At 55.7% G+C, this 26,150-nt stretch overlaps 2 protein-coding genes across 9 annotated transcripts in view; both read left to right on the top strand.

The window, feature by feature from the left end:
- Positions 1-15,102, top strand: part of AMBRA1 (autophagy and beclin 1 regulator 1) — a 177,827-nt gene extending 162,725 nt beyond the window's left edge. For all 8 annotated transcript variants that reach the window (XM_042906347.1, XM_042906348.1, XM_042906346.1 and 5 more), the window contains 3 exons: positions 6,028-6,120; positions 7,647-7,840; positions 13,510-15,102. In XM_042906347.1, the coding sequence (XP_042762281.1) occupies positions 6,028-6,120; positions 7,647-7,840; positions 13,510-14,015 (793 nt within the window). In that variant the 3' untranslated portion in view covers positions 14,016-15,102. The remainder of the gene's footprint in view (positions 1-6,027; positions 6,121-7,646; positions 7,841-13,509) is intronic.
- Positions 15,103-18,608: 3,506 nt separating this feature from the next.
- Positions 18,609-26,134, top strand: CHRM4 (cholinergic receptor muscarinic 4). Its single transcript, XM_042906750.1, has 2 exons — positions 18,609-18,702; positions 23,635-26,134. Exon 2 carries the CDS (start codon positions 23,664-23,666, stop codon positions 25,098-25,100), a length of 1,437 nt encoding a protein of 478 aa, XP_042762684.1. The 5' UTR covers positions 18,609-18,702; positions 23,635-23,663; the 3' UTR covers positions 25,101-26,134.
- Positions 26,135-26,150: the final 16 nt, after the last annotated feature.

Below are 26,150 nucleotides of genomic sequence, written 5' to 3'. Positions count from 1 at the left end.
TTGTCTTGTCTGTAGCTCCAGCCACTGACCTTTGTGCCAGGCAAACTCCCATCCCCTTCCCTTGCAGAAGTGGCCTGCCCCTCCCGAGGCACAGTCTCTACTTCCAGTTTATCGTGGTCCCACAAAGGCTTTTGTGTCTGAAACCCCGGCCTCCGCACTTGGTGTGAGTCACAGACACCTCAGCCAAACATGAAGCTGGCTTTGGCCTCTCTTCTCTCTTTTCTCCCCATATGTCGTCTTCAAGATCCAGCTTCACTAGGCTGGAGCCATCCTGGACTGCCTGGGGTACTCTTAGCTGCAGGAACTCAGGCCTCTTCCAGGAGCAAGGGAGCCACCAGTATTTGACAGCACGAACAGCGTCCCATCGCAGACCAAGTTGCGTTGGCCTGAGAGAAAGAGAGCTAGCTTGGCCTACCTGTCTTGGGGTTGCTGTTTTTCCTGATTTCTTGGGTCCTTTTGGCAAATGCCCCAAATCTTAGGGTGCGTATTTAAGGGAACTATGCAAATTAAGACAGACATGATTCTGTCCCAAGTTGTTCAGAGTTTCTCTGCTTCTCAGTCCCCTTCATATCTGTGGGATTTGGCTTCAGGCAGGGAAGCCCGAGCAGTATTCCGGTAAAGAAGGGAAGACTCAACTCAGGTCTCCCAGCAGATCAAAGACAGAATTAGGCTTCCTGACTGTCCAGTCCAGAGCTCTTTCCTACAGCTGGTTTTTGTGGGGTTTTTTTTAACCTTTTTTCAATCACAAACACCTTTGAAATTCTGATGGAAACAATGTACATTTTTCCACAGAAAAACATACCACAAGAACACACGATTTCATAACTCTCTTAAGACCTCAGGTAAAGAATGCAGCTCTAGGTTACGTTGAGGCATTTAAGCGGTCAGATGATGGGGACACAGTGGGAAATGAGAGAGGAGTGAGAATGTTCACATCTTTTGAATAGTTGGTGGTTGGTCTCTGGCCTAAAATGAGGAGAACAAATGAATAGGGAAGTAGGAGCTCAGGGTTGTGTCTCCAGTAGGCAGATGCCTGAGGCTCACCGCCCATCCCCTTGTGATACAGTTCTGGCACACCCTTTCCCGAGGGCACAGCAGCCAGCCAGCCAGCTGGGCCAGGATTACAGCCCTCCCTCTAAAACAGGTGGCCGTCTTTGTCCACAGACACAGGCAGCTGCACCTCCGTTTTGTGCTTTCAGTCCTGCTCTTGATTTCTCCTCCATTGTCTTAGCCTCCACACTCTGTCCAAGCACAAAGACAGAGGTCACAAGCCCCCGGGGCATCTGGCACTGAAAACCCACTGAGGTAGAACAAGGCCTAAGGAAATCCCCATTGCTCCAGGGTAGGAAATTCTTAGGACAGGTGAGGAGATGAACAGCTGGCCCTGTAGCCCCTGCACAAAGCCAGTAGGGTGGCGGATAGCCCCGTCACCCCACCCTTCCCAGCAGTGAGGCGCTCCTTTCTCCTTTGCTTTGCTCCCCCACCCGCCACTCCTCCCAAGCTGCTGCTGCGCCTCTGGCTGACTGCCAGCCCAGCCAACACCCCCAGTGATAACCATAGTGGGCGTGAAGTACCAGATTGATGTGAGGGGGTGCTTGCTCACTTCCGGCTTCATAGATCAGCCCTACAAATGGGGGGGAGGTGTTGCTGGGAAGACCACTGCTTCTCAGAGTCAGCTCTGAAGACAGAATTGAGGGACTCATGCCAGAAGAAACTAGGCCGGGACCGTGGGGCATCTGGCCCCCTGGCTGAGTGTGGGGCCCTGTCAGCTCTGTCCCTTAAGAGGGAGCTACCACTGTAAACAGTGATTGCAATCAAGCATCACTGACCAAGGAGGGAAAAGGCAGATCCCCGAGTCAAAAGAGGAGCCACAGAGACTTCATGTTTCAGGCTGCCCCACAAGAGCCAGGTGCCAGCTCTTTCCCACTTTGCAGAGATAGTGGGGATAGATGCCTGTCCTTCTTTCCAAAGAGACAGCCATGTGGGCCAAGCCTCTGCAGCCATGTAAGTGACAGAAGAAAGAAGGATGTTCTCAAAGGGAATATTCCCTAGATGTTCAGAAGTTCAGGGGTGCCTGGCTAGCTCAGTCAGTGGAGCATGTGGCTCTTGATCTCAGGGTTGTGAGTTTGGGTGCCAGTTTGGGTGCAGAGAATACTTAAAAATAAAATCTTTAAGGGCATCTGGGTGGCTCAGTTGGTGAAGCGTCCGAATTTTGATCCTGGCTCAGGTCTTGATCTCACAGTCGTGAGTTTGAGCACAGCTTACAGCTGCTACTGAAGGAACCCAGGCGTGAAGTGGAAGTCCATTTGAAAAGGCTGACGCTGGGGCACCTGTGTGGCTCAGTCAGTTAAGCATCTGACTCTTGGTTTTGGCTCAGGTCATGATCTCACGGTTCACAAGTTCGAGCCGCACGTCAGGCTCTGTGCTGACAGCTCAGAGCCTGGAGCCTGCTTTGGATTCTGTGTCTCCCTTTCTGTCTGTCCCTCCCTCACTTGTGCGCGCTCTCTCTCTCTCTCTCTCTCTCTCTCTCTCAAAGATAAATAAACATGTAAAAAAAAAAAAAAAGGAGGGAAAGATTGACCCTGATTGGCCTTCCATGCTTCTTCATACTTTTGTGTATTGGTCTGGCTTCCAGGAAGAACCTAAGGCAAACAGTGACTGTTTGATCCTAAGACCCAAGGAGAAAGCAGATGAGTCGGGACCATTCTTCAGCTTGTAGATGGAAATCAGTGATACTGGGTATTGAAGGCTAACAGTTCCAGTAGCTAGAGAGTGTATCTTCAACTCTGATCCTTGGTACAGTACCTGGAATTCTATCCAAACTTTCAAAAACATGAGCTTGCTGTAGTCGAGCTGCTCTGACCACAGAAAGAACAAATCAGGGTGAACAGTAGACCTGTTGGTGGGGGGGCAGAAAGGAAGGAGGGCCTGGACGGCACATCTGCCAGTCTCCATTGCCTCCTTCTGTTGGCTGTTGACCTCATCACTGAATGTCCCGAATTCACAGTTCTGAGCTCACAATGCATGCTGCCAGATGGAAAGTGTTTAGGGGACTCTTTCACCATCAGCATCATGCTAACAGTTCCAGCTCATAGAATGGGCCTTCAGGTGGCTGGTCCTCTGAGACAGGAAGGAAGGTTCTTGGTCACGCAGTGCATAGCTCGGCGTAGGTTTAGTGTGAACAGTTTGTTGTCACTAACCAGCCCTGGCTAGCAAAAATTACAGAGGAAGGATTTGGCAGGGACCCAGATGGTATTGCCACCTGTCAATAAATCTTGACAAGTTTGTAAATCAAAGGCTCCCTGGCAGCTGGCTTCACATGGTGCCTCATGCAGCCAGGATTTGGCTCATCAGAAGCTATAGTGATGACTTTGTTTTTGGAGGTCTCTGCTGTTGACCTCTAGCCATTTGCCTCTTCCCTAATGGAAGGTCCTCTCCTGTCACCTGTGCCCTGCAGCACCCTGCTGTTCTCAGACAGTGCCCACAAAAATAGCTGAATGTTCCAAAGGGGAAGGAGTTGCTCCTTCTTAAAGGGATGGTTTGAAGATCACACCAAATCCGCAGCCCAGCAGGCCCTCAGGAGTAGCCAAGAGGGGTTAGTACAGAGCAGGGAATGAAGGGTATTTGTGTCTGGCTGTGGCCCTTTCCCTCCAAAGATGCTGGAGTGCCCTCAGGTGAAGCCCAGTCCCCAGAATCTTCATGACCCTTGAAAGACAGATAAGGGGCTCAGGCCTAGGTTGGTTTCCTTTCACCTGTAGTAGCACAGCCTCCTGACACACAGTCCCTCCTCATCCGAGCCCTGTCAGGTGCCTGTCCTGGCTAATCCTGTTTAGGAAGGAAGCACCTTACCTCACTCCCCCACAGCTGTCTTTTCCTGGCTTATCCTCTTGACCCACTGGCTTTGATTTCTCTGCTCTTTTTTTTGTTTGTTTGTTTATTTATTTTTGAGAAAGAGAATGCAAGCGGGCAAGGGGCAGAGAAAGAGGGAGACACAGAATCCGAAGCAGGCTCCAGGCTCTGAGCTGTCAGCACAGAGCCTGATGCAGGGCTCGAACCCATGAACCGTAAGATCATGACCTGAGCCGAAGTCAGACACTTAACTAATTGAGCCACCCAGGTGCCCCTGATTTCTCTGCTCTTTATTGAAGAAGTTCTGCCGTTAAAGGAAAATGACCTAGGCCTCTCAGTTGAAAAGCTAGCTTTCATTGGAGCTTGTCTTAGCTTGGGCATCCAAAGCAGACCACCACAGACTGGAGGGCTTAATCAACAGAAATTTATTTCCTCACAGCTCTGAAAGCTGAAGTCTCAGATCAGGGGCCAACATGGTTGGGTTCTTGTAAGGGCTGTCTTCTCACTGTGTCCTCATCCAGTGGTGAGGAGAGAGAGAGCGTGCATGAGATCTCTTTCTTACCCCTCTTCTTCTTTTTTCTTGTTTTTTTTGTTTTTTTGTTTTAGACTTTATTTTTAAGTAATCTCTACACACAGCGTGGGTTTTGAACTTTACAACCCCGAGATCAAGAGTCACATGCTCCACTGACTGAGCCAGCCAGGCACCCCATTTTCTTACTGTCTTATAAAGCCACAGCTCTGTTGGATTAGAGTCTTACCTGCATGACCTCATTTCACCTTAACTACCTCCTAAAGACCCTATGTCCAGCTATAGTCACACTGGGGGATAGTGTTCCGATATATGGATTTGGGGGGTACAGTTCAGTCCACGGCTGTGCTCTTCAAGCACAGTGCTCATGCCCTGTCTCATTTAAGAGCAGAACTGGCTGTTTTGAGTATCTCTTAACAGTCTCCACAGGGACACCAGAGTTCTGGTTTTTTTGTTTTTTTGTTTTTTAATTTTCAAGTGAGGTCTGTGCCCAGGGTGGGGCTTGAACTCATGATCCCGAGGTCCAGGAGTCTCATGCTCTTCGCACTGAGCCAGCTGGACGCCCCAGGGACACCAAAGTTCTGATGGGCCCAGACACCTCTTCCTTATCTCCTATTCACACCTTCAGCACAGCACCCCACCCTCAACCACAGTGACTGCTAGGTAACGCCTCTTCCTGGAAAGAATCTTTAAAAGCAAAGCAGTCTGTGTAACGGGGCTGCTGCCTGTGATGGTAAGTCATCATGGAAACGTCAGAAGCCACTGCTTCCCTCCTGGCAGCGGTGCCCTATGACACTGGCAGAACCGCTTGATGGTCCATTACAGGGAAAGGAGGAAGCAGGGCAAGGTTGGCAATCTGGAGAACTGGACAGATAGAAACTCCTCTCCGCTGTCAGCAGTGCGGCCAGTGGCCACTCGAGGGTCTCTCTTCTACGCCAGTAGGAAGTATGGGGACACTCACAGGGCCGTCTTCTCTAGGAGCACCTTTCCCCACTGCTAGCCCAGCCTGCCCTGGCAAAGGAGGCTCTAGGTCTAGAATAGAAAGCCTTGTGGACTATTCTGGCTCAGTGGGGGCTTTTCCCTGCTTAGACTTCTGAGCTCCAGGCAAATTAAGAATGGCAAGATGCCCTGGTTTTCCTTCCTCCCTGCCCCACGGCAGCAGGGAAGACCCAGTGGCAGGAGCCTGTGCTTTCTCTATTTCGGATCACTAAGCCCACACTTGAGGCAGGGCTGTCTGTGGCACCCCGTCCCTCCAGGGCCTCCCCAGTCTCTCATTTGCTATCTTAGCTCCTTTCTTTGTGCCTGAAGAACACTCAGCCCACTACCTGCGTACAGTGTGGCTATTTTTTAGCTATCTCTTAGTCCTGAGGAGGAGCTGATGAGGCACTGTTCAGAGGAAGGAAGAGGCTAAAAACTCACCACTACAGGCATTTGGGCTGTTGGAGATTTGTCCGCACTGCTCCAGCACTGCGCTTCCTGGTGGAAATCTCCAGTCCTTGTCTCAGCTCAGCCCCAAGAGAGACAAAGGAGAGATGAAGGAGGGCTACCAGGCCACAGGCCACAGAGCCTAGGAGGTGTAAGGAGTTCTGACCATTCTCTTTCTAATGCTCTCCACCTTTTCTCCTCCACCCTTCCCAACTGCTTTTCAGGGCCTTGAACTCTGGTGTTGAGTACTACTGGGACCAGCTAAACGAGACTGTCTTCACTGTCCATTCCAGCAGCAGGAGCAGTGAAAGGCCAGGGTGAGTTTGGGAAGGAGGAGGGCACAGCTGTTGGAGGCCTGTCCCTTCCTCCTGTTTCCAGTGGGCTCTCAAGCAGTGCCCTCAGACTGCTCCGGGGCTCTCTGGGTGCCTCTCCTCAGCCACAGCAGCTCCTCTTTGATCTGCTTCATGCATTGAGCTTTTGCACACAGTTGGATTCGAGAAAAGTATTCTATGGCAAAGGACAAGAACATGCTCTGCTCTTAGAGTCTTGACTGAGAATAAGCTAGGACATCCTGTGGGCTTCTCCCATCCTGGCCATGGTATCTGGGCACACTGGGGTGACGGGAGAAGACAGAGCACTAGGGAGGGATGCTGTCCACAAGAAGAGTGCTGGGAGCCCAGGGAGAATCTGTGGACAATACCGCAGGTGACCAGGGCCTCAGGGACCAAGCTGCCCAGAGCTAGCACCCAGGGACAGACACATTCCCAGGGGCCAGTTAGAGTAGGAACCTGGTACTGATCCTCTTATCAATGTATTAAGGAAGACTGAAACATTATGAGAAAAAAGTGATGGGTCAGTAATACATGCAAGGGCATCACTGCTTCCTAGAAGAATTACAGGACATGGCTAGAAGAATAGTCCCCAGAAGCAGCTAGAAATGAGTAGCTGGTGACTGTCATGGAAGTCCTGGGCCCCCTCTGCTGCCAGCTGTATCTATCCCAAGGGTCAGTGCCTGGGAAATGCGCAAGGAAAGGGGTGCTAGCTTTGGGCCTGGGCGTTATTCATAGGTCAGCTGGGCTGCCTACCTTCAAGGGTCTGTTGTCAGAAGGCCCTGAAGGAGGAGCCCAGAAGGGCCTCATAAGAATCCTGATACTTTTCCTCCAAAGTGGAGATCCAGTGGAAATTCCAGGAATTTAAACTGGAATCTTGTCAGCATATAGTTAGAAGGAAGGAAGGAAAAGCTAAGAGAAGAAAGGTCCCTTCTACTGCTCACCCTTTGTCCCACAGATCTCAGCTGGTGGCTTCCTGAACGTGGATAAGAGGTGTTCTGTTTTTTTTGTTTTTTTTTTAATGTTTATTTATTTTTGAGAGAGGGGGAGACACAGAATCCAAAGCAGGCTCCAGGCTCCAAGCTGTGAGCACGGAGCCTGATGCGGGGCTTGAACTCTTGAACCACGAGATCATGACCTGAGCCGAAGTCAGATGCTTAACCGACTGAGCCACCCAGGCGCCCCTAAGAGTCTTAAGATGAGCCTTCTCTACCTCCCCAGAAAAATCCTCATTGTTTAAGGGAGTGACTGCACTAACTGGCTTTGCAAAATTGGATGGTTCTGCAGCTTCCGCTCATTGTCCCAGAGCTTGCCCTGATCTGGAGGAGAAAGGACACAGCTGAGTTAACTACTTTTGGGAGGTAGCTGCAGCAGCACAGGGCTTCTTTCTCGTCTTAGCCTATGGGCCCTGGTCCAGGGGACTGTTCCCTGAGGAGTGGCGTGGAACAAGTGGAACTCTGTGAGGCGTACTGTCCCAAACCCTGCCTGACTTCAGTCTGCCCTTCCCTCCCTAGAACCAGCAGAGCCACGTGGAGGACTGACAGAGACATGGGTCTGATGAATGCAATTGGGCTGCAACCCCGGAACCCCACCACCTCAGTGACATCTCAGGGCACCCAGACTCTGGCCCTTCAGCTGCAGAATGCAGAAACACAGACGGAGAGGGAGATACAGGAGCCAGGGACAGCAGCTTTGGGTCCTGGTGAAGGTAAGAGTCACGTAACACCAGAGGGGAAATATGACTGGGAATGGGCAGTTGGGACCTTCATCACCCCTCCTGGTCTGTCCGCAGAGACCAAGTGCTGAGAAAGGGCCCTCCCCTCTCAGAATGACTACCCTCTGACCTGCTTGGGGAATGTTCCCCTGGTGGCGTTAGGAGCCTCCTCAGGCAGGAACAGCATCTCCCTGATCTGGGTCACTGTTTCCACCCAGTGGAAGCTGAGTTGCTCTTACAGCTTTGCTCCACTCCCACCAAGTACCCTGACCTCCTCCTCCTCTGAAACTTGGAGGACCCAGGTTGTTCTTCCAGAGAGAGCACACAGGAAGTAGTGTAGATGGGAAAGACTGCAAAAGAGACTCACTGGTGCGAGCTCTTATTCCAGGGACAAGCACACCAGACCTTGGGCTTCCAGGGCCAGCCCACAGGATAGCTTGTCAAGCTGCTATTACACCCATGGCTCCTTGCCCTTCTGGCTGCAGCCGGCATACCAGCAGCCCCGTCCTTCACCTACCTCAGGTGTAGCTCAGCCAGCATCAGCCCTGGCTCTGTGCTGGCCTCACACTTCTGAGAACCAATTAGCACTTCCCAGCGGTAGAGCTCGAGCCACTTTGGAGTCTGTCGACAGCTGTGTTAAGCAGGCTGTTCTCACTCAGTCACTCTCCTTACCCCCACCCCAGCCCCCTTGCCGGTTGGAGCTCCAAACAAGGCAGCAGCCTCCAGCCAGACACATATGCTTTAGGTCTGTGTTGAGCCATTTGCTCAAAAAAACGTCCACAGAAGGAAAAGCCATGGTGTGCATGAGGCGTGTAACAAATTCACCTGTGTCTCCCCCAGGGAATAGCTTTTCACACTCTAGTCACCCCACAGGGCACTGTCCCTCTCACCGTCATCAACTGAAATTTTTTATTTGTTTTTTAATTTTTATTTAATTTCTAGTTAGTGAACTGAAATTTTTAAAAGTTGAATCCTTTTTTGGTCTGTGGCCCAGGCCACCTCCCCAGCTGAGGCCCGTGACTCTTTGTGGGGTTCTCACCAGTTTCAGAGGCCTGAACCTCATTCCCTTCCTGTCTCCCCCGCCATAAAGGAGAGCAGGTGGTGGAGGGTGAACCATTCAGAGGCCAGAAGCACTCTTCAGCAAGAGTAGCCATCTGGCGCTGAAGTGTGGGCAGAGTAGGCTTGGATAGCTCTCTGCATCTGTCTGAGGCCCGGTGACCTTTGCCTAGAGCTCGGGAGCACAACCCTTCTTAGCATCGCAGTCCTTTGCAGAAGACCCTCACCTAGACAGAAGTAAGGGAGAGGTGTGGGTTGCAGGGAAGGGTGTCACTGGCCAGCCTCATGTCTCCTGGGGCCAGGAGCCTTGTTCTGAGGTGCTTAATTACCCCACTGGACCACCTACCACTCCTACCACTCTGGTAGCAAGGCAAGGGACCAGGAAGCAAGAGTCTCCTTGGGTGCAGATGTCCTCCCTGGCCCCCCCATCCCCTTCCAGCAGGCAGGCATGGCAGCTCTGCACATCCCCACCCCCACCCCTGCCTCCTCTCTCACCTTACTGGCAAACTGGTGGCCACACCTGCCGGAACATGTAGAAGAAACCCTTAGTTAAGTTAGCTAACCCTTCTTGTTGGCGTAGCTAGGAGGTGGGGCCAGGAGGGATACATCCCTACTCACTAGAAGCCCAGCTAGATTAGTGGGGCAGGCAGCTCTACCTGAGTAATTCACACTCTGGGGCTGCCCCTCCCTTAGCCCCTTCCCCGTCAGCACCAAAAGGTTCCCAGGCTACTACTCATTTTCTTGCTCTATAAAAATTTGATTAAAACCTATTCCGCTCATTCTAGGACGTCCAGGAAGAGCCTTCCCCAGGGGGAATTTGCAGGTGTCAGCTTTTTAGCTTGTCCACCTTTAAACCTTCCCTACCCTGTCACTCAGAAAGGGAGGGGTGCGTTCCCAGGGCTCACTGCTTGCTCCCCTCAGTGAAACAGTGCCCGCCTGGCATACGGTAGGTGCTCAGGAAGTGTGTGGAATGAATGGACTTAACGGAGCAAGGGCCCACCCCTGAGCGTGGCTGTGCTGTACTCTTCTGTCTCTGACCTCGGAGAAGGCTTGCCCGGGGCTCCTTCTTGTCTGGTGAAGATGAGAGTTATTAGCCCCACTGCAGTAGCCTGGGCCCGGGGCCAGAGAAAAGCGAATGTGGAAAGTGAGGGACTAGAAAGCCAGCGGGTCCCCTGAGGGCAGGAAGCACAGCTCCTCTTCCCACTCAGCCTGGCTCCCCTCTTCTGGTCAGTGACAGCCCCAGAATTAAATGCATTTACAGGGCATTTATGGGAACTTGCTGATCCCATCCTGGCATCCACATCCAGAAAGTACCTTAGAACTTGCCAAGGAAAAAATGTCCTGTCAACACTAACTCAATTTCCCATTTTTCAAAGACAAAAAGAAATGCTTTTGCTAGGGAAAGAGACAGTAGAATTAACCTCTGTGGCCACCACTGCTCCTCGAGCTAATAGCTTGGATCCCCAGCCACGGCTGCCTTTTCCCTTAGGCCCCAGTGTGTTTTCTTGTTGAAGAATGTGCCAGCTGCCTCCAGTGCCAGCTCTTAGCCTTGGCTTAGGGTTCCCGAGAGAGAAGCACAGCTCACAGCTGTGTGCACAAGCATGAGGAAGTCGTCCATGGGCACAGTTTAACTTCTTCCATCCAGTCTCTTTTGAACACTTACTTTATGGATGATACTGTGTTAGGCACTATGAATCCAAAGGTGTTGCAGAGAGAATCCGATTCAGAGATGAAGCCATCATCTCTCCCTTCAAAAAGCAAGTCCAGGGGCAACTGGGTGGTTCAGTCTGCTGGGCGTCCAACTTTGGCTCAGGTCACAGTCTCATGGTTCTTGGGTTTGAGCCTCACATTGGACTCTGTGCTGATAGCTCGGAGCCTGCCTGGGATTCTCTGTCTCAGTCTCTCTCGCTCTTAAAATTTAAAAAAAAAAAAAAAAAAAAAAAAAAAAAGTCCAGAAAGGAAACAAACACGAAAGTACTTCTCCCATAGCAGAGGAGCGACATGTGACTAGGTTTCAGAAACTGCCTTAAGTCTGAAGCACCTGTAAGCAGCCTGGGAGCCCTTTTATTCAGCCACACATTCACGTGACAAATAGACACCAAGTGCAAAGCCGTGCATTAGACACTGGACCCAAAGATAAATAAAACTTACTCTGAGACCTTCAGGGACTTGGAGACCAGAAGGGAGATGCCACAGCCACAGATAACTCACACAGAGAAGAGTGGGACACTGCGAGGGCTCAGGGAGAGAGCCGGTGGGGCGGTATTTACACTGACCTTGACATCCACAGTGTGTCCCTGGTGTACATGAGCAGGGGATTGGAAGGCACACAGAAGTGCCTAGTTGGGTTTGGTGTGGTCATTGGTGCAGGAAGAGGGGATAGTCTGGGAAGTGGCTCGGACCTGACCAGAGGGCCCTTAAATGTAATGCTAAGGCATCCTGACAACTTTGAGGGCTTTTGTTGCTGCTGGGTCTTAAACAGATTATGGACTTAACCAGAACTCAGTGAATCCGAGATTAATTAGAATGGTAATAGCAGCGTGGAGTCTGGGTGGAAAGGGGAGAGATCAGCAAGATCAGGGAATACAGCCACAGTCATGGTGAGAGGTGGCCAAGACCAGAGCCATGGGTGCAGTGGGAAAGGGCAGGCGGGGCTGGGCTCCCTGAGGGCCTGGCTGTGGCACCTCCCTTAGGGCGCCAACGCAGCCCTGTCCTGCCCCTGGAAGTGAGCTACATGAGAAGAGCTGATAGTTCACCAGGCACAGAGCCCAGCACAATGAGTTCCAGTGCCAGCGGGCCTTGGGCCAGCCCACTGCACATCCCAGACCCAGCTGGGGAGGCCCTCAGTGCACAGAGTTCTTGGAAAGCAGTGGGGGTGGCAGTGAGCACAAGGAGGTCCCCAGGGGGCCTCGCCAGGCAGCTCTTTTGGCTCACAGGGTGGTAGCTCTGCTGGCACTGAGCCCCTAGGTTGACCTTTCCTCTTACTCTCTGCCCCCCTGTGGGAAGGCTTCTCCCCCTGAGAGAAGTGCTGAGAACCTTTCAGATCCTTTTCTTCTGCCCTGGGAGTTGGCACTGAGCTGTCTGAGGGGGAAGCCTGGAAGGGCAGCCACCTTGAGGGCCGGCGGGTGGCGGGGGCGGGGGGCGGTGGATAAGTAGAGTGGACTGGGAAAAAAAGCAAGCCGCACATAAGTGAAAACCCAGACGGAGTCCCCACTGCTTAATGTTGATGAGAATCATCTAAGACCCATAACATGAGACTGCCAAGCACTAACAAGGAGGGAAAGATCTAATGGGGCTTTAGACACCATGAAGCTGTGAAACTGGCTGGAAATGCAGCTCTAACAAGGAAAGCAGAGAAAAGGGACTGGACAGGGAGGGAACAAAAAAAGTCTTACAAAAATAGCTGTTGACAATAAGTACTCAAAAAAGAAAAACCCTCACCATCAGCGCCCCCAAATCTGCAAAATCCCAAAATGGCCAGCAAGTAGCCAAAGGAAATAAATTGATAGTTCAGTAGTGCCAGCCCTAGCAGCCCAGGAGCCTTGATCATAGCTGCCCACAGCCTCAGATCAGCCCACCGAGGGCTGAGCACAGGCGGAGGGAAGGTCCTCAGGACAGAGCCCCACTCACAGACCCCAGGTTAATCACTACAGCCACCACTGACTGAGTGCCCACTGTGTGCCATTATCTCATTTCCTCTGCCCTGTGTAAGCTAGTTGTTTTCATCCCTTTTATAAAGTCTGGAAACTGAAGGAGGTGGATGTTAAGCGACTTGTTCAAGGTCACACAGCTAGTGAGTGCGGGACAGATTTGAGCCTGTCTCCTCTGCTCCCACACAAAGGAATGCTCAGGCCTTTGGGGAAGGAACAGAACCTTCTTTCTCTCCCTGGAGATGCGGGCTGAAGCCTCAGGTCTGGGCAGTTGGCGGTCTCCAGGGGAAGATGAGGGTATCAGGCATCCAGCCCAGCCCAAGGAGAATAGTAAATGGGAAACAGCTTGGGAAAGCTGGTGGGGAAAGGAGGAAGAGAGGAGACAGAATACCTTCTAGGGAACAGTTAAAAATCCAGTCTTCCTTGTGGGCTTTTAGAAAGTAAACAAAACACAGAAAAGACAGCAGTTTTGAAATGAAGTAGAGCAGACTGTTTGCTTTTGGGCCATACCCTGTAGTTGCCCTCTCTTTCTACAGACCAGGCAGCATGCCCTGTCCGGGGCTGGGTCTCCCAGGTTACCCAAGACAGGCAGAGGGCAGACAAAGCAAGCCATCTGCATCCACCTCAGTCCCCTTCACTCGTGTGGTAATTAGTCTGCCACTTGTGTCGGAAGGGTCTTCTGGTCCAGCTCTGCTTCTTAACTGGCTGAGTGGCCTTGGCCACCTCATGCCATCCTAAGCCTCAGTTTCCCCACTGGTAAAACAGAAATGGAAATGACGATCATTTGGGGAGTCTTGTCTAGCTTTCAAGTCTCTGATTCTCAGAAGGAGGGATTTAGACTCTTCTCATTTTTGCTTTTGGCAAAGAATCCCCCAGCTCCTACTCACGGTGGCCTGCCTGCCTCAGAGGCCCCGGCCAGCCACGAATTCCCTCTGTCTTGTGTTCCATGCCTTCCAGGTGAGGGCTCGGAGTCTGGTGCGAGCGGGGAAGATGCCCTCAGCAGGATCCAGCGGCTGATGGCAGAAGGGGGCATGACAGCTGTGGTGCAGCGAGAGCAGAGCACCACCATGGCCTCCATGGGCGGCTTCGGCAACAGCATCATCGTCAGCCACCGCATCCACCGTGGCTCCCAGACGGGCGCTGAGCCCGCGGCCGCCCGCGCCTCCTCGCCCCGGCCCTCCGCCTCTCGGGGACTGCTCCCGGAGCCTGGGCAGCTGGCAGAGCGGGGCCTGAGCCCCCGGACAGCCTGCTGGGACCAGCCTGGTGGTGTCCCTGGGCGGGAGCTGCCCCAGCCCACCCTGCCCTCTTCCTCCCCTGTCCCTGCCCCCCTCCCCCTCCCCCTTCCCAGCACTGAAGGACCAGCCCTGCACTGCGACCTGACCAATAACAACCACCTTGCTGATGGCGGTGGTGGCAGCAGGGGGGAAGCCGCAGGCCCCAGCAGGGAGCCACGGAACAGGTAGAGACACACGTGTGTACTGGTGCTTCCCCTCGAACCGCTGAGCAGAAACCGGACCTCACAGCTGACTCGGAACTGTACACGCGGAAGAGCTGCGGGCTGCATCAGGGAACAGGAGCAAGAGGGTGGGGGGTCGAGAGGAAGTCAGAGTCAGTGGGCATGAGGCAGTCGAATGGGCAAGGCTTGCCTCAGGGGACTAGAACCTTCCAGGATCTGGAGCCCAGGGGAGCCATGCTGCTGTGCTACGTGTGAATGGAGGAGGAAGTGGCTATCCCTGCCATGAACCCCCCCCCTTTCTCTTAGAAACATGGCTTAAGAGACTCGCCCCTGGGCAGAGAGCCTTAAAAGGGTGAACCGTCTTCCAGATCTGGGCCAAACCATCCTGGACAGTGGCCAGTGGGGCACCTTTGCCCTGACTACCTGTTGCATGGGCAGAGCCACTAGGAGCCCAAGAGCAGGAGGAGCAGCCTGGCCCCCAGGAACCACCTCCATCTCTGAGCCTTCCAGAGCTTCAGCCTCTCGTATCATCTTATCCCCTAGAGACCACAGTTAGGGTCAGGCCAGGCTCCCAGATTCCTGAGGACAGGGACTTCCTGCACTTACTGATGGGGGACAACCATGGAGTGAAGGGAGGGGGGCAGCCTGCTTGCCTGATAGAGGATGGAGTCAAGGGATGGTGGGCAGGTCCTCACTCAGGAGTGGGGGGTGTAGGCTGGCCGGCCCCCAGGGCTTGTCCACCAGGCTCCTCTCCCCCGGCCCCCAGGCCCTCAGAGCAGCACCTGTGGGTGGCAGTATTAGCTGAGCCTAGGCCAAAGCCAGCCCAAGGCTGGGGGAGGGGATGAGACTCCAGGTCAGAATGTGAGGTCTCGGTCTGTGATTTAAGGTGTTGCATGTGGAATCTTGAACTGTACGTGTAGTTTCTAGTGGAGAAATCAAGGCTCTGATTATTTTGTTTTTAGTATGAAAATGTGATTTCTTTTCTGTTTGTAACTCATCATAGAAACATTGTGGTGGGAGGAGAGGGGATAGTCTGACTGCTAATGAGGGAAACACCAAAGATCTACATCATTAAAGTGATGACATGGCCCTCACCAGGCTCTTCTCTGTTTGTTTCCATGGAGGATGGAGGAGGGGGTGGTGATTGGTAGGGGGCAGGGTCATTGAACCAAGCTGGGCCCAGGTTCTCTCAGGCACTGTTTCTGGGGCTGCTGTCCTACGTGGGGAGCCCCATCTGTCCCCTCAGAAGAAGCTGGCTTCATACTACGTCTCTGTACCGCCACCCCCTGCTTGCCCCAGGTCTGCTAACGATTAGGGCAGCCTTAACAGTGACAGGTGGGTATGTAGGAATGACAGAAGGTCACTGTTGATTGCTTCCTACCCAGGACTGTGGGTCTGGAATGAAGATGTGACTGGCCAAAAAGCCGGGTCCCCTCTAGTCTCCAGAAACCACCCATAATGGGTGTCTGGGCTGGCCAGGAAGGGAGCTTGGTCTTGTCTACAGGCATCCCTCAAAATGCCATGTGCTAGAAAGTAGGGGAAAGATATTTGCCCCACTCTTTTACAGAAGCGTACAGGAAAAACAGAGCCACCCCAGGGATTTTTGCCAGCAACAGCTATTTCTTGACTATCTCCTGTGTGCCTCTGTCCCAGATGCTATGGGGCATGTAGAATTACAGATTCTATCCCAACAGGGACAAAACCAAAAGATCAAATGGTTGAGCAAGTAATACAAAACAGTGTGAAAATGTGAAGAGTTATTACATAGTCACAAACACTGGAATTTTCTAGCAAATTGTAAGAGTGGACTCTGGACTAAAAGACACATCAGCTAACTGTGTGACCTTGGGCAAGCCTTTTCTTTGCTTCGCTTTCCTCCCTTGTAGTAGGATACAGGGCTTGTATTATGTAACCTCTTAAAGTTACTTGCAGCTCTATAATTTCGAGTCATTCGAGGTCAGAGAGCACTGGAATGGTTAGGACCAGGCTTCCTTGAAGAGGTGGGGATATGAGTTACTGAAGGATGGAAGAAGAGCACCGCACTGCAATCCCTGCACTCTACCTACATATTCCCCCCCCCAACCCCACCCCCCAGTGAGAGGAAGAATTCCTTGTTTTGACAGTAGGGACTATGAATTTGTTTAGTGTAAACCATGCGCCAAGGATTCTTATTTTGATTCTCATCACAAAAGCCCTCTGAGATGAGTACTGGTGTTACCCCCAGACCACACATCTAACTGATGGAGCCAGGACTTAAACCCAGAGGGGAACCCTACTTTGTTATTTTGGAAAACAGGGTATGAAGAAGCCTTGTGGATGAGGTGATCCAAATTTGGTCCTGTCTGCCTTGCGTCTGCCCTGTCTGGCCAAGGATGAACCCAGCAGCTACCTCTCAGAGGCTCCTACAACCTTTCCATCTCCACATCAACCCCTTTCCTTGGAAAGCCCTTGCCTGGTGGATAGAATCCTCTACTAGTAGTAAAGCCTCTGGGCCCCTTCTCGTAACAAGTTGGGTCAGCAGGGCAGAGCTTGGCAATCCCATCTAGAGACAAGGAATTAGGTTCAGAGAAGTTCTATGGACCCAAGTTGTCTGTGGAGCCAATTGGGCCCAAGGGCCCAGGACAAAATTAGGTCCCTTGGCTCTCCACAGTCCTACTGTCGGTTCTGAATTGGAGGGGTCAACCCCACCCAATGGTAAGGATTTCAGGGAAATGGAAGCAGCTTTGCCTGATACAGTTTCTTTGGAACTCAAGGCAACGGTTGGAGACATCTCTGGTTTCTGTGGCTTTCCGTCCTTGGCCTGGCTTGTTTCCCTTGTTTAACTTTTTAAGTATCTGGCCTCCCCAACCCCTCCATTCCACACACACACAACACTACCACCTTCCTAGGAGCGCTACCCTGTCCTGGACCCTAGGAGAGATATGACAAAGTGGAACAAAGGCAGGACTGTCATCTGATTGTCCTAGGAACTAACTGAGCCTGTTTCCTCACCTGTGAAGTGGGGGCAAGAACAATAGCTTCTTTGGACATTGGTTATGAGGCTCATGGGAGACCAGATCATTCATGTAACGGACGATGGCTTCTCACTCTTACCTAGACAGCCAACTCCAGCTGCCCTGGGGAGCACTGGTCTGGACCTTCACCTCCTCATTCAGCATGGAGAACACACCAAAAGCCCCGCAGCGCTGGCTCTTGCCCCAGTTCCTACCCTTTCTCTGGCAGCTCCTGCCGCCTCTCCTCCCACTGCCTTACCTGCCTCTGCAGTCCCCCTCACAGCACCCCCACCCTGTCCTGGAGAAAGGCGGGGGGGGTGCGGGACCTATGTTGTTTTTCCAGGGCAAAGAGTCAGCGGTCTGAAGGTTAACCGGGTGTTTGTGCTCAAAGAGTTTGGGGGTGACAGGCCTCAGGGCCTAGGCGTGGGGAGACGAATCCAACCCTGGCTGGCCCCAGGAAGGGCCATCTCCGATGGAGGCGGAAACGCCGGTGTCGCGTCGGTCGGGCGGAGCTCTCCGAGGTGCTGAAGCCACCGACTCAGTCCCGCGGGCGCCTCAGCCACAGACTCCCAGGCCCTCCCGCTTCGCGCAGGCAAGGCCCCTAATCCTCAGGCTCCGGCCACTGAGGTTCGCGGAGACCTTAAGAGACCGGCAGCTCGCCCTCTGGGGTCTCGTTCCGGGCTCCGCCCCAGGTGACCTTGGGCAATCAGCTTTCCCTCACAGGCATCAGTGAACTCGCCCACCAGGCCGCGGCTGAATGGGTTCGCGTCCCATCCTAGGGCTGGAGGGAGGATGCGCACCCCTTCTCCGGCCTGGAGTTCGGGAGCGGGGAGCCAGGCGGTGGGGGTGGGGGGCCAAGCGGGCATTGTGCGCGATGGGCGGGCTTCTTTCTCCCTGGCGGACTGTTGCCTGTCTTCTCTCCAGCTCCTTCCCAGGCCCCGACGGCCCCTCTTCTCTGGCTGCCCGGCGGCCAACATGCTGCCCTGAGACTGGAAACTGCCGGCCCTCGGCTCTCCGCCCCGACGGAACCGTGACGGCTGAGCCGACCCCACCCACCCGTAACCTCTCGTTGGGGTCAAACACTCGCGCCTCCGAGGTCCCACTGTGAGCGGAGACCCGTAGGGAGTGAGGTCCGGGCTGGGCGCAAGACCACCTCCGGGGCCCGGGTGTTTGGTCAGAGCGGAGGCGGAGAGCGCAGCCAGACGGGGCTGCCAGCTCCCTCCCCACCCCGCGAGGGGGCGCCGCGTCCCCATGACAACGCGGACACCCCACCCTCCCCCCATCTCTGCCTCCCGGGAGGGCAGCGCCCCCCGCTAAGCCGTACTGTTGACCGTGGGCGGTGCCCCACCGTGCCCGAGCTGGGAGCTGCCGGCCGGTTCCAGTGAGGGGCGCGCGTAGCTGGGGTCCCCGACGCCCCGGGTGGTGCCCCCCGAGCGTCGCAGTTGGGTGGCCGGTCCGGGGCGGGCGGCGCGGCCCCACCAGGATTGGCTGCTTCCCCGTGACATCACGCGGCTCGGGGAAAAGTGCGAGCGTGAGCGCGAGTCGAAGCCACAGCGCCGGGAGCTGCGGGCGGAGCAGGGGCCGCCCCTTGGCACCCCGTCCCCGCCCCCGGCCCGGCCGTGCGCCCCGCCCGCTGGCCCACGGGCCGCCCGCTGGTCCTGCCGTCTGTCAGGTGCGAGGGGACCGGGGCGGAGGTGTCTGGTAAGTGACTCCGCGGCGGAGCGGGGGCGGGGGGACACGGTTGCGAGAGAAGGACGCGGGGCTCTCGGACCCTCTGAGGCTCCCCGGAGGCGAGTCCCACTGGGACGTGTCCCCAGGCTCCTTTGGAGGCGAGAGCGGTGCTGGGAGCTGCACAGGGCCGGTGGGTGAGGGGCCCCGCTGGAAGAAAGACCCAGAGTCTCGGAAGCTTCTCCAGGTGCGCCTCTGGGAAGGAATGGACATTCAGGAGGTCGGGGGAGGGGGTGCCCGCCCACAGCCCTCAAGGCACCTGGAGCAGCCGTCGGGGGCGGGACCCCGCACTCCAGCCCTCCCACTGGCAGCTCTGGAGGGCGCCGGGCGCTGGAGCCCTAAGGAGCCTTTTTCCCGCCCGTCTCCCCGCCCCCCACCCCCGGAGCTGCCAGCCCACTCCGGTCCACGAAGTCCTCCATCCGCGACCTTGAACCCCGACGGAAACACCCCTACCCTCTCCCGGTGCCCCTCCCCCACTCCAGGACTACTCCCTGCGGTTGCCCAGGCTCCGATCCCGGGAGAGCCAGAGCCAAGCCCCAGGCCCAGTGGCGGAAGTGTCAGCGCAATGTCGATTCCAAATTTCCTGAGCTCCTTCTCCCTCCTGTGAACTCTTGAATCTCTTCTCCCGCCCCAAGGACGGATTCAGGGGCCACAGCCTTCCCAGAGCCCTACAGTGAATGCCTAAGAACCAAGGACCCACACCCCAACCCCCTCCCCACGTCGTCCAGAGCACGCGCTCCGTTCTCGTCCGGAAAAGGGGGGGGGGGTGCTCCAGAACCCGGGAAAGCATGGTGCCCACGCCCAGAGGCTGCAAGAACTGCGTGCTAGGGCTTTGGGGGGAGGGCGGGGCACCAGAGAGCCAGGGCCCCATCGACCAGGACGGAGACCTGGAGGAGCCTCTGGAGGGGCCTCTAGATGAGCCCAAATAATACCCTCCAGGTCTTCCCAGGCCCAGGGCTTGAGAAATCAGGTGCCCACTCAAGATGCTGGGGCCAGACAGTGCCTCTCTGGTGGGGTCTGGTATGGGAGCGTTAGAATATTACACTCAACTGACCCAAGCCCTGGCTGGGCCTCCGCGTTTTGGGGTGCTGCTGGTACACTCTCGCGGGCGGACTGGGCACCCTTTGGGCATAATGCTCCGCGGGCAGGCTGAGCTGAGCCTGGTGTCCTGTAAGGCTAGTGGGGCGACTCAAGCAGCGGCCCCTCGACAGAAGTCAGTCACAGGCTGGGACGCCACCCACACCGCAGCGTTGGGACCGGGGACACCACTGGGTGCCAGCTAAGGCAATGCCCCAAGGTCAGGATACCGTTGCAGCCCAGATTGTAGTCTAACCTTGCTGTCCTGGCCACGACCCTTCCCCACCCACGAGCGGAGCACGATCCAGACACTGGCTCTTGACTTGATTTTCTCTGCGCTGAGACAGCCAAAGTCTGAGCTGAGTCTCCTGGCAGGGGCTTTTGGACCGGAGTCAGGTCACCTACTGTGGACCCTGCCTTTGCTCCTGTACACAAACTCACAGGGACAGGGCACACTCGAATCGTGTGCATCCCCCAGGCCACAGCACTCCGGGACCGCACACGCATGCACAAGCACGTGTCCACATGGCACGGGCCTGCTCACGCGCACACGGGCACACTGGTATCCAGGCGTGGCCGAGCGCGCACACACGCACATGCAGCTACTAGCTTCTACTCGCGCTCCCCAGTAATCACACACAAACAGAACTCGCACTCGCCTTCCCGCCCACATGTTCCTCGGCGGGGGCCGAGTGTAAGTCGGGCGCCCTTAACTTTTCCACCACTGAACCCGCGTGGAGTCGAGGGCAGCTCCCAGGCGGGGCTTGGCGGGGGAGGGGGTGAAGGGGTGGGGAGAACCGCGTCCTTCCCCTGGGAGGCCCTGCCCTGGAGCCTCCTCTGTGCTCGCGGTCGCGTTGGAGTTGGGGGCGGCGGCGAAGAGCGGCCGCCCTCCCGGAGTCCGGAGCTGGTACCCAGGGCTCGACATTGCCATCTAGTGGTGTGCACAGCCCTGGGCAGCGTCTCCCTCCTCCCCACATCTCGGGCGGGCCTGGATCACAGAGAAACGCCCCCAGAGAGAGTTGCTGTCTGAATGCCTCCGGGAGACCCCCCAGAAAGATGGTGGTGTGGGGGGCGGGAGACACCATGCCTCACCTTTTCTGGGCTGGCAGCTTCCCCAAGAGGACCCAGAGCGGAACTAAACCACCTGCCACCTCCTTGGAGACAAGATGTCCCGGAAGGAGACAAGAAAGAGGTCTCTTCTCTTCTGGGAAAGCCAAGTAGGGGGGCCGGCAAGGAGTGGGAGGGGATCCTTAGTTCTTTGGTTTTGAACAGTGGAGAGTAGAGGCAGGAAATCAACCTGAGGCGGGTTGAGGTTGAGAAGGTGGCTCCTGGGTTCTAATCCTGCCCCTGCCCCTACTTACACACTGGATGACTTTGGGCCAGCTAATTAACATTGTCCTCATCTGTAAAAAGATACTTCCATCAGTGAGATGGGGATACTATTAGTACCTGCCTTATCAGGCTTCTGCAAGGATTAAACCAGATAATCTATATAAAACACTCAGAGGGGTTCCTGACTCATAGTTAACACTCAATAAACCAAGGCTATTATGTTTTTCATATTTGGCACCTCCAACCCTGTTCCCATCTCGCTGGCCTGCGTCCTGGCCTGGGGAGGTGAAAGCAAGGCTCTCCTTGGAGCTGGCGGACCATTGCCCACCCTGCACCTGCCTGCATGTGCCTGGGGAGGGCAGCCTCTCCATGCTGGCGGCCCAGCTCCGAGGGCGACACCCGGAATCTCTCCAAGCTGAAAGGAGCTGTCAGAGACCCCAGGGAGGGTGGTGTTCAATCTTTGCCCTTGACTCGTTTGTGACCTTGGAGATGGCCACACCCCTCTTTGAGCCTTTCCTCCTGGGAACCAAGGGTTTGGACAGGTGAGCATGAAATGCCAGGCTAGGAGGCTGGGGCTGTGTCTGCAGTGGTGAATGAGGGGGGTCGAGGCCAGGCTTGGGCGGGGGGAGTCACCCTGACACCTGCCTTCAGCCTGTGGCACATTTTCATGCTGGAGATGGAAAGTCTAGTTGCTGATCCCCACAGCTGCTTGGGCGGGGTCCCAGGACCCAGTCGTCTCTATATAGTGAATGAGCAAGAGAAGGGCAGGAGGGTGAGGTGGCTTGTCTAAGGCCACACAGCTACACCCTGCTGGCCTTGGAGCCTGGGCTGCAGTGGGACTGCTCCTTGCTCCACACACCCCGCCTCTCTCTCTCTCTCTCTCTCTTCCTCTCTCTCACACGCGGACGCTGTGTATACGACAGTGCTCAGGGCTGGCGGGGCTGGGAGGGGGCCCGTGTGCGTGTGTGTAATGGTGTGCATGTTGGCGGGTGTGAAGGAGGCTGGGCTGAACGGCTGCCCTGGCACGGCGCGCCGGGCGTGGGCCCCTCTCACGTGTATGGGAGAGGAAGGCGGGGGAGAGATGAAGAGGAACCTGGGTGGGAGGGGGCGCAGGCCGTGTGCTGGGGGGGGGGACGGCACTGGTGTGCTGGTGGGCCCGGCGGCGGGGTCGGGTGGGGGGGGGCTCTGGCTGCGACAGACTCCCCTACAGCACTGCCCCTCTTCCCCCTGAGACGCTCTGGGTTCCCTTCGGGCTTCCTTTGGGTTCTCGGTCGGGGTGAGGGCTGGCCCTGGCCCCTTGGAAGCCATGTGTGCCTTTGCTTGGCTGGCAGGCCCTCTAGGCTTCTAGGCTTCTGATTCCTCACGGTCCTCAGCTCCCACCACTCCCGCTGGCTGTGGACAGTCCCTAACTCCCCTGCACTGAGCCCCCCCCCCCCCCCCCCGCACTGGGGCTGGGAGGGAGGGCTGGTGGGGGGATGTCTCAATGGCATGTGCCTCCCGAGCCTCGCTACATGGCACTCTCCTCCTCATCCTTGAGGCTTCCCTCTCCGTGCCCCCTCTGGTCATCCCAGAAGCCCTCCCCGAGGTGGGACTACTGCCTCTTCTGGCTCTCTGGGCCTCCTTCTGCCAGAATCCTTAGCTCTGGGACAGCAACACGTCAAGGACTTTGTGGAACCTTGGTCAGGTTATTTAACATCTCCGTGCCTCAGTTTCCCCATCTGTAAGTAGTGAAAAATCAAGGATTCTACCTCACAGATTTGTCGTGAGGAAGAAATAAATTAATATTTATAAAAAGCACAGAAAGTTCCGGACACTTAGACAGTTAAGTATTAGCTGCTAATATGTATCCTTGCCTTTGTCCTCAGTACCTTCTGTAAGGATTGAGAACAGGTCCCCTGGTGACGTTTGGTTACAGAACGAGGAGGTAAACGAACACTTCCGGCCGGAGCCACATGCTGACCTCTGGGACCACTCAAGCCGTCCCCATTGCTTCTGTGGGCCCTGCACACACTGGCCTGTCTGTGCCTCACACGTGCCTCAGGACCTTTGCTCTGGCCATTGGCCCTGAGTAAGCCACCTCCGCAGCTCTTCACATGGCTGTCTCCTCGCCACTGTCCGGATATCACCTCCTTGGAGAGGCCTTCACTGATCACCCAGCAAGGCAGCATCCCTCTCTGTCCTCTGACTCCCTCACTCTACTGTTGCCCTGCCTTGTTTTCGTTCTAGCACTTTTTTTGTCGCTCACGTGTCTGTGTGTCTGCCCTGATCAGGCTGTAAGCTCCGTGAGAGTGGGGGCCGCGGGTGTCTCATTCACGTCCGTAACTCCTGCACCGAGAACAGTGCTTGCACAGAGTAGGCACTCAGTAAGAGATGAACGAAGGGATGGGTCGGAGTTCTCTAAGGTTCTGCGCGATGATGTCCCTCTGTCACCTTGAGTTACCTCTGCAATCCAATTCTACAGCTCATCCTTTTCTCTCTCTCTCCTTCCTTCTCCAGACACCGCCCGCCCACTACCGCTAACCAAAATGGCGAACTTCACACCAGTCAACGGCAGCTCGGGCAACCAGTCTGTACGCTTGGTCACATCGACCCACAACCGCTACGAGACGGTGGAGATGATATTCATCGCCACGGTGACAGGCTCGTTGAGCCTGGTGACTGTCGTGGGCAACATCCTGGTGATGCTGTCTATCAAGGTCAACAGGCAGCTGCAGACGGTCAACAACTACTTCCTCTTCAGCCTCGCGTGTGCCGATCTCATCATAGGCGCTTTCTCCATGAACCTCTACACCGTGTACATCATCAAGGGCTACTGGCCTCTGGGCGCCGTGGTCTGTGACTTATGGCTGGCCCTGGACTATGTGGTGAGCAACGCCTCTGTCATGAACCTTCTCATCATCAGCTTCGACCGGTACTTCTGCGTCACCAAGCCCCTCACCTACCCGGCCCGGCGCACCACCAAGATGGCGGGCCTCATGATCGCCGCCGCCTGGGTCCTGTCCTTCGTGCTCTGGGCACCTGCCATCTTGTTCTGGCAGTTTGTGGTGGGCAAGCGGACCGTGCCAGACAACCAGTGCTTCATCCAGTTCCTGTCCAACCCAGCAGTGACCTTCGGCACAGCCATCGCTGCCTTCTACCTGCCCGTGGTCATCATGACGGTGCTCTACATTCACATCTCCCTGGCCAGTCGCAGCCGGGTTCACAAGCACCGGCCCGAGGGCCCTAAGGAGAAGAAGGCCAAGACTCTGGCCTTCCTCAAGAGCCCCCTGATGAAGCAGAGCATCAAGAAACCCCCACCGGGGGAAGCCGCTCAAGAGGAGCTGCGCAACGGCAAGCTAGAGGAGGCGCCCCCACCGGTTCTGCCACCGCCGCCGCGCCCGATGGCCGACAAGGACACTTCCAACGAGTCCAGCTCCGGCAGTGCCACGCAGAACACCAAGGAACGACCACCCACAGAGCTGTCCACCACAGAGGCCACCGCGCCTGCCATGCCCGCCCCTCCCCTACAGCCACGGGCCCTCAACCCGGCCTCCAAATGGTCCAAGATCCAGATTGTGACAAAGCAGACGGGCAACGAATGCGTGACAGCCATCGAGATCGTTCCCGCCACACCAGCTGGCATGCGTCCGGCGGCCAACGTGGCCCGCAAGTTCGCCAGCATTGCCCGCAACCAGGTGCGCAAGAAGCGGCAGATGGCGGCCCGGGAGCGCAAGGTGACACGGACCATCTTCGCCATCCTGCTGGCCTTCATTCTCACCTGGACGCCCTACAACGTCATGGTCCTGGTGAACACCTTCTGCCAGAGCTGCATTCCCGACACGGTGTGGTCCATCGGCTACTGGCTCTGCTACGTCAACAGCACCATCAACCCTGCCTGCTATGCCCTCTGCAATGCCACCTTTAAAAAGACCTTCAGGCACCTGCTGCTGTGCCAGTATCGGAACATCGGCACTGCCAGGTAGGCAGGCAAGGGTGCCCCAGAAGGTGCTGGTGGTCACGTGTGTGTGCTGAGCCATGTGGTCTCTCCCGTGGCTGTCAGGGAGAGATTTGGAAGCATCTCTCCGTGTTCACGTTCGCTGAAGAGAACTGAGGTCCCCAAGACCCCGTGAGGCTCAGGAAGAATCTCTGGCAGGATTCAGAGAGACCAGATCTCTGCTCAGGCTGAGGAGGGTCAGCCCCAGAAGCGTCTGAACCAAGACTGCCTGGCCCACCTCTGTTGCCCTGCCTCAGGGAGCTGGGAGGCACTGGCCTCCTGGGGCACCTGCCCCACTGTGACCAACCAGCATGGCTGAAATAATGACATCTGGAGGGAAGTAAAAGCCCAGAATCCCCCTTGGGAGGAGCAAAGGAGCCACTGCTTTGGAAAGGAGGCTTGGGAAAGGAGTGGAAGGCTGGGGTCCCCCATTGTGCCGTAGTTGGTGCTTTCTCCCTGCTGCACCCCGCATGTAGGCTCAGCCCCTCCTCCCGGGTCCCGTTCCAGGGGAAGAGCTCTCCCCTTGCTGCAGCTGTTCAGCCAGGCTCTGGGTGGGTGGGCTCTCAGGGCCCCTTGCCACATGCCCCTCGCAGCCCTGCACATTCAGGATGGGGTAGCTGGGAGGTCAGGGGTGCACACTCAGGAACCGAGATCTGGCTTCCTGAGGTCCCATGCTGAGCAGAGAGGCCCAACGGATTCTGAAGAGTTCTCCCAGCAGGCTTCTGCAGTGAGGGAGGCCTGGGTCACAGGCGAGAATGGGGGCGGACTTGACTGTCACAGGCTTCAGTGACAGCGAGGGCCGGGGCCATACCAAAAGGCCTTTGGTTGAGTGTGGCTGAGATGCGGAGTGTCAGTTCTAGGGAATCTTCCAGGTTCCCTCCCAGTCCTGGTGTGGCCCCTGGAAAGACCAGACTGAAAGGCTCAGGTGACTTGATGGGGGTCCCCTTTCAGGAGTCAGTAGGGGCCCTGGGAGAAATTTTCATAACCGTTCTGCTTTTCCCATGAGCTCTGGGGAGCATTCACCGCCAAGCCCCCCGGC

Source organism: Panthera leo, chromosome D1 (assembly GCF_018350215.1).
Source record: "Panthera leo isolate Ple1 chromosome D1, P.leo_Ple1_pat1.1, whole genome shotgun sequence".
NCBI classification, from domain to species: Eukaryota; Metazoa; Chordata; class Mammalia; order Carnivora; family Felidae; genus Panthera; species Panthera leo.
This window is presented reverse-complemented; position numbering and strand designations above follow the sequence as displayed.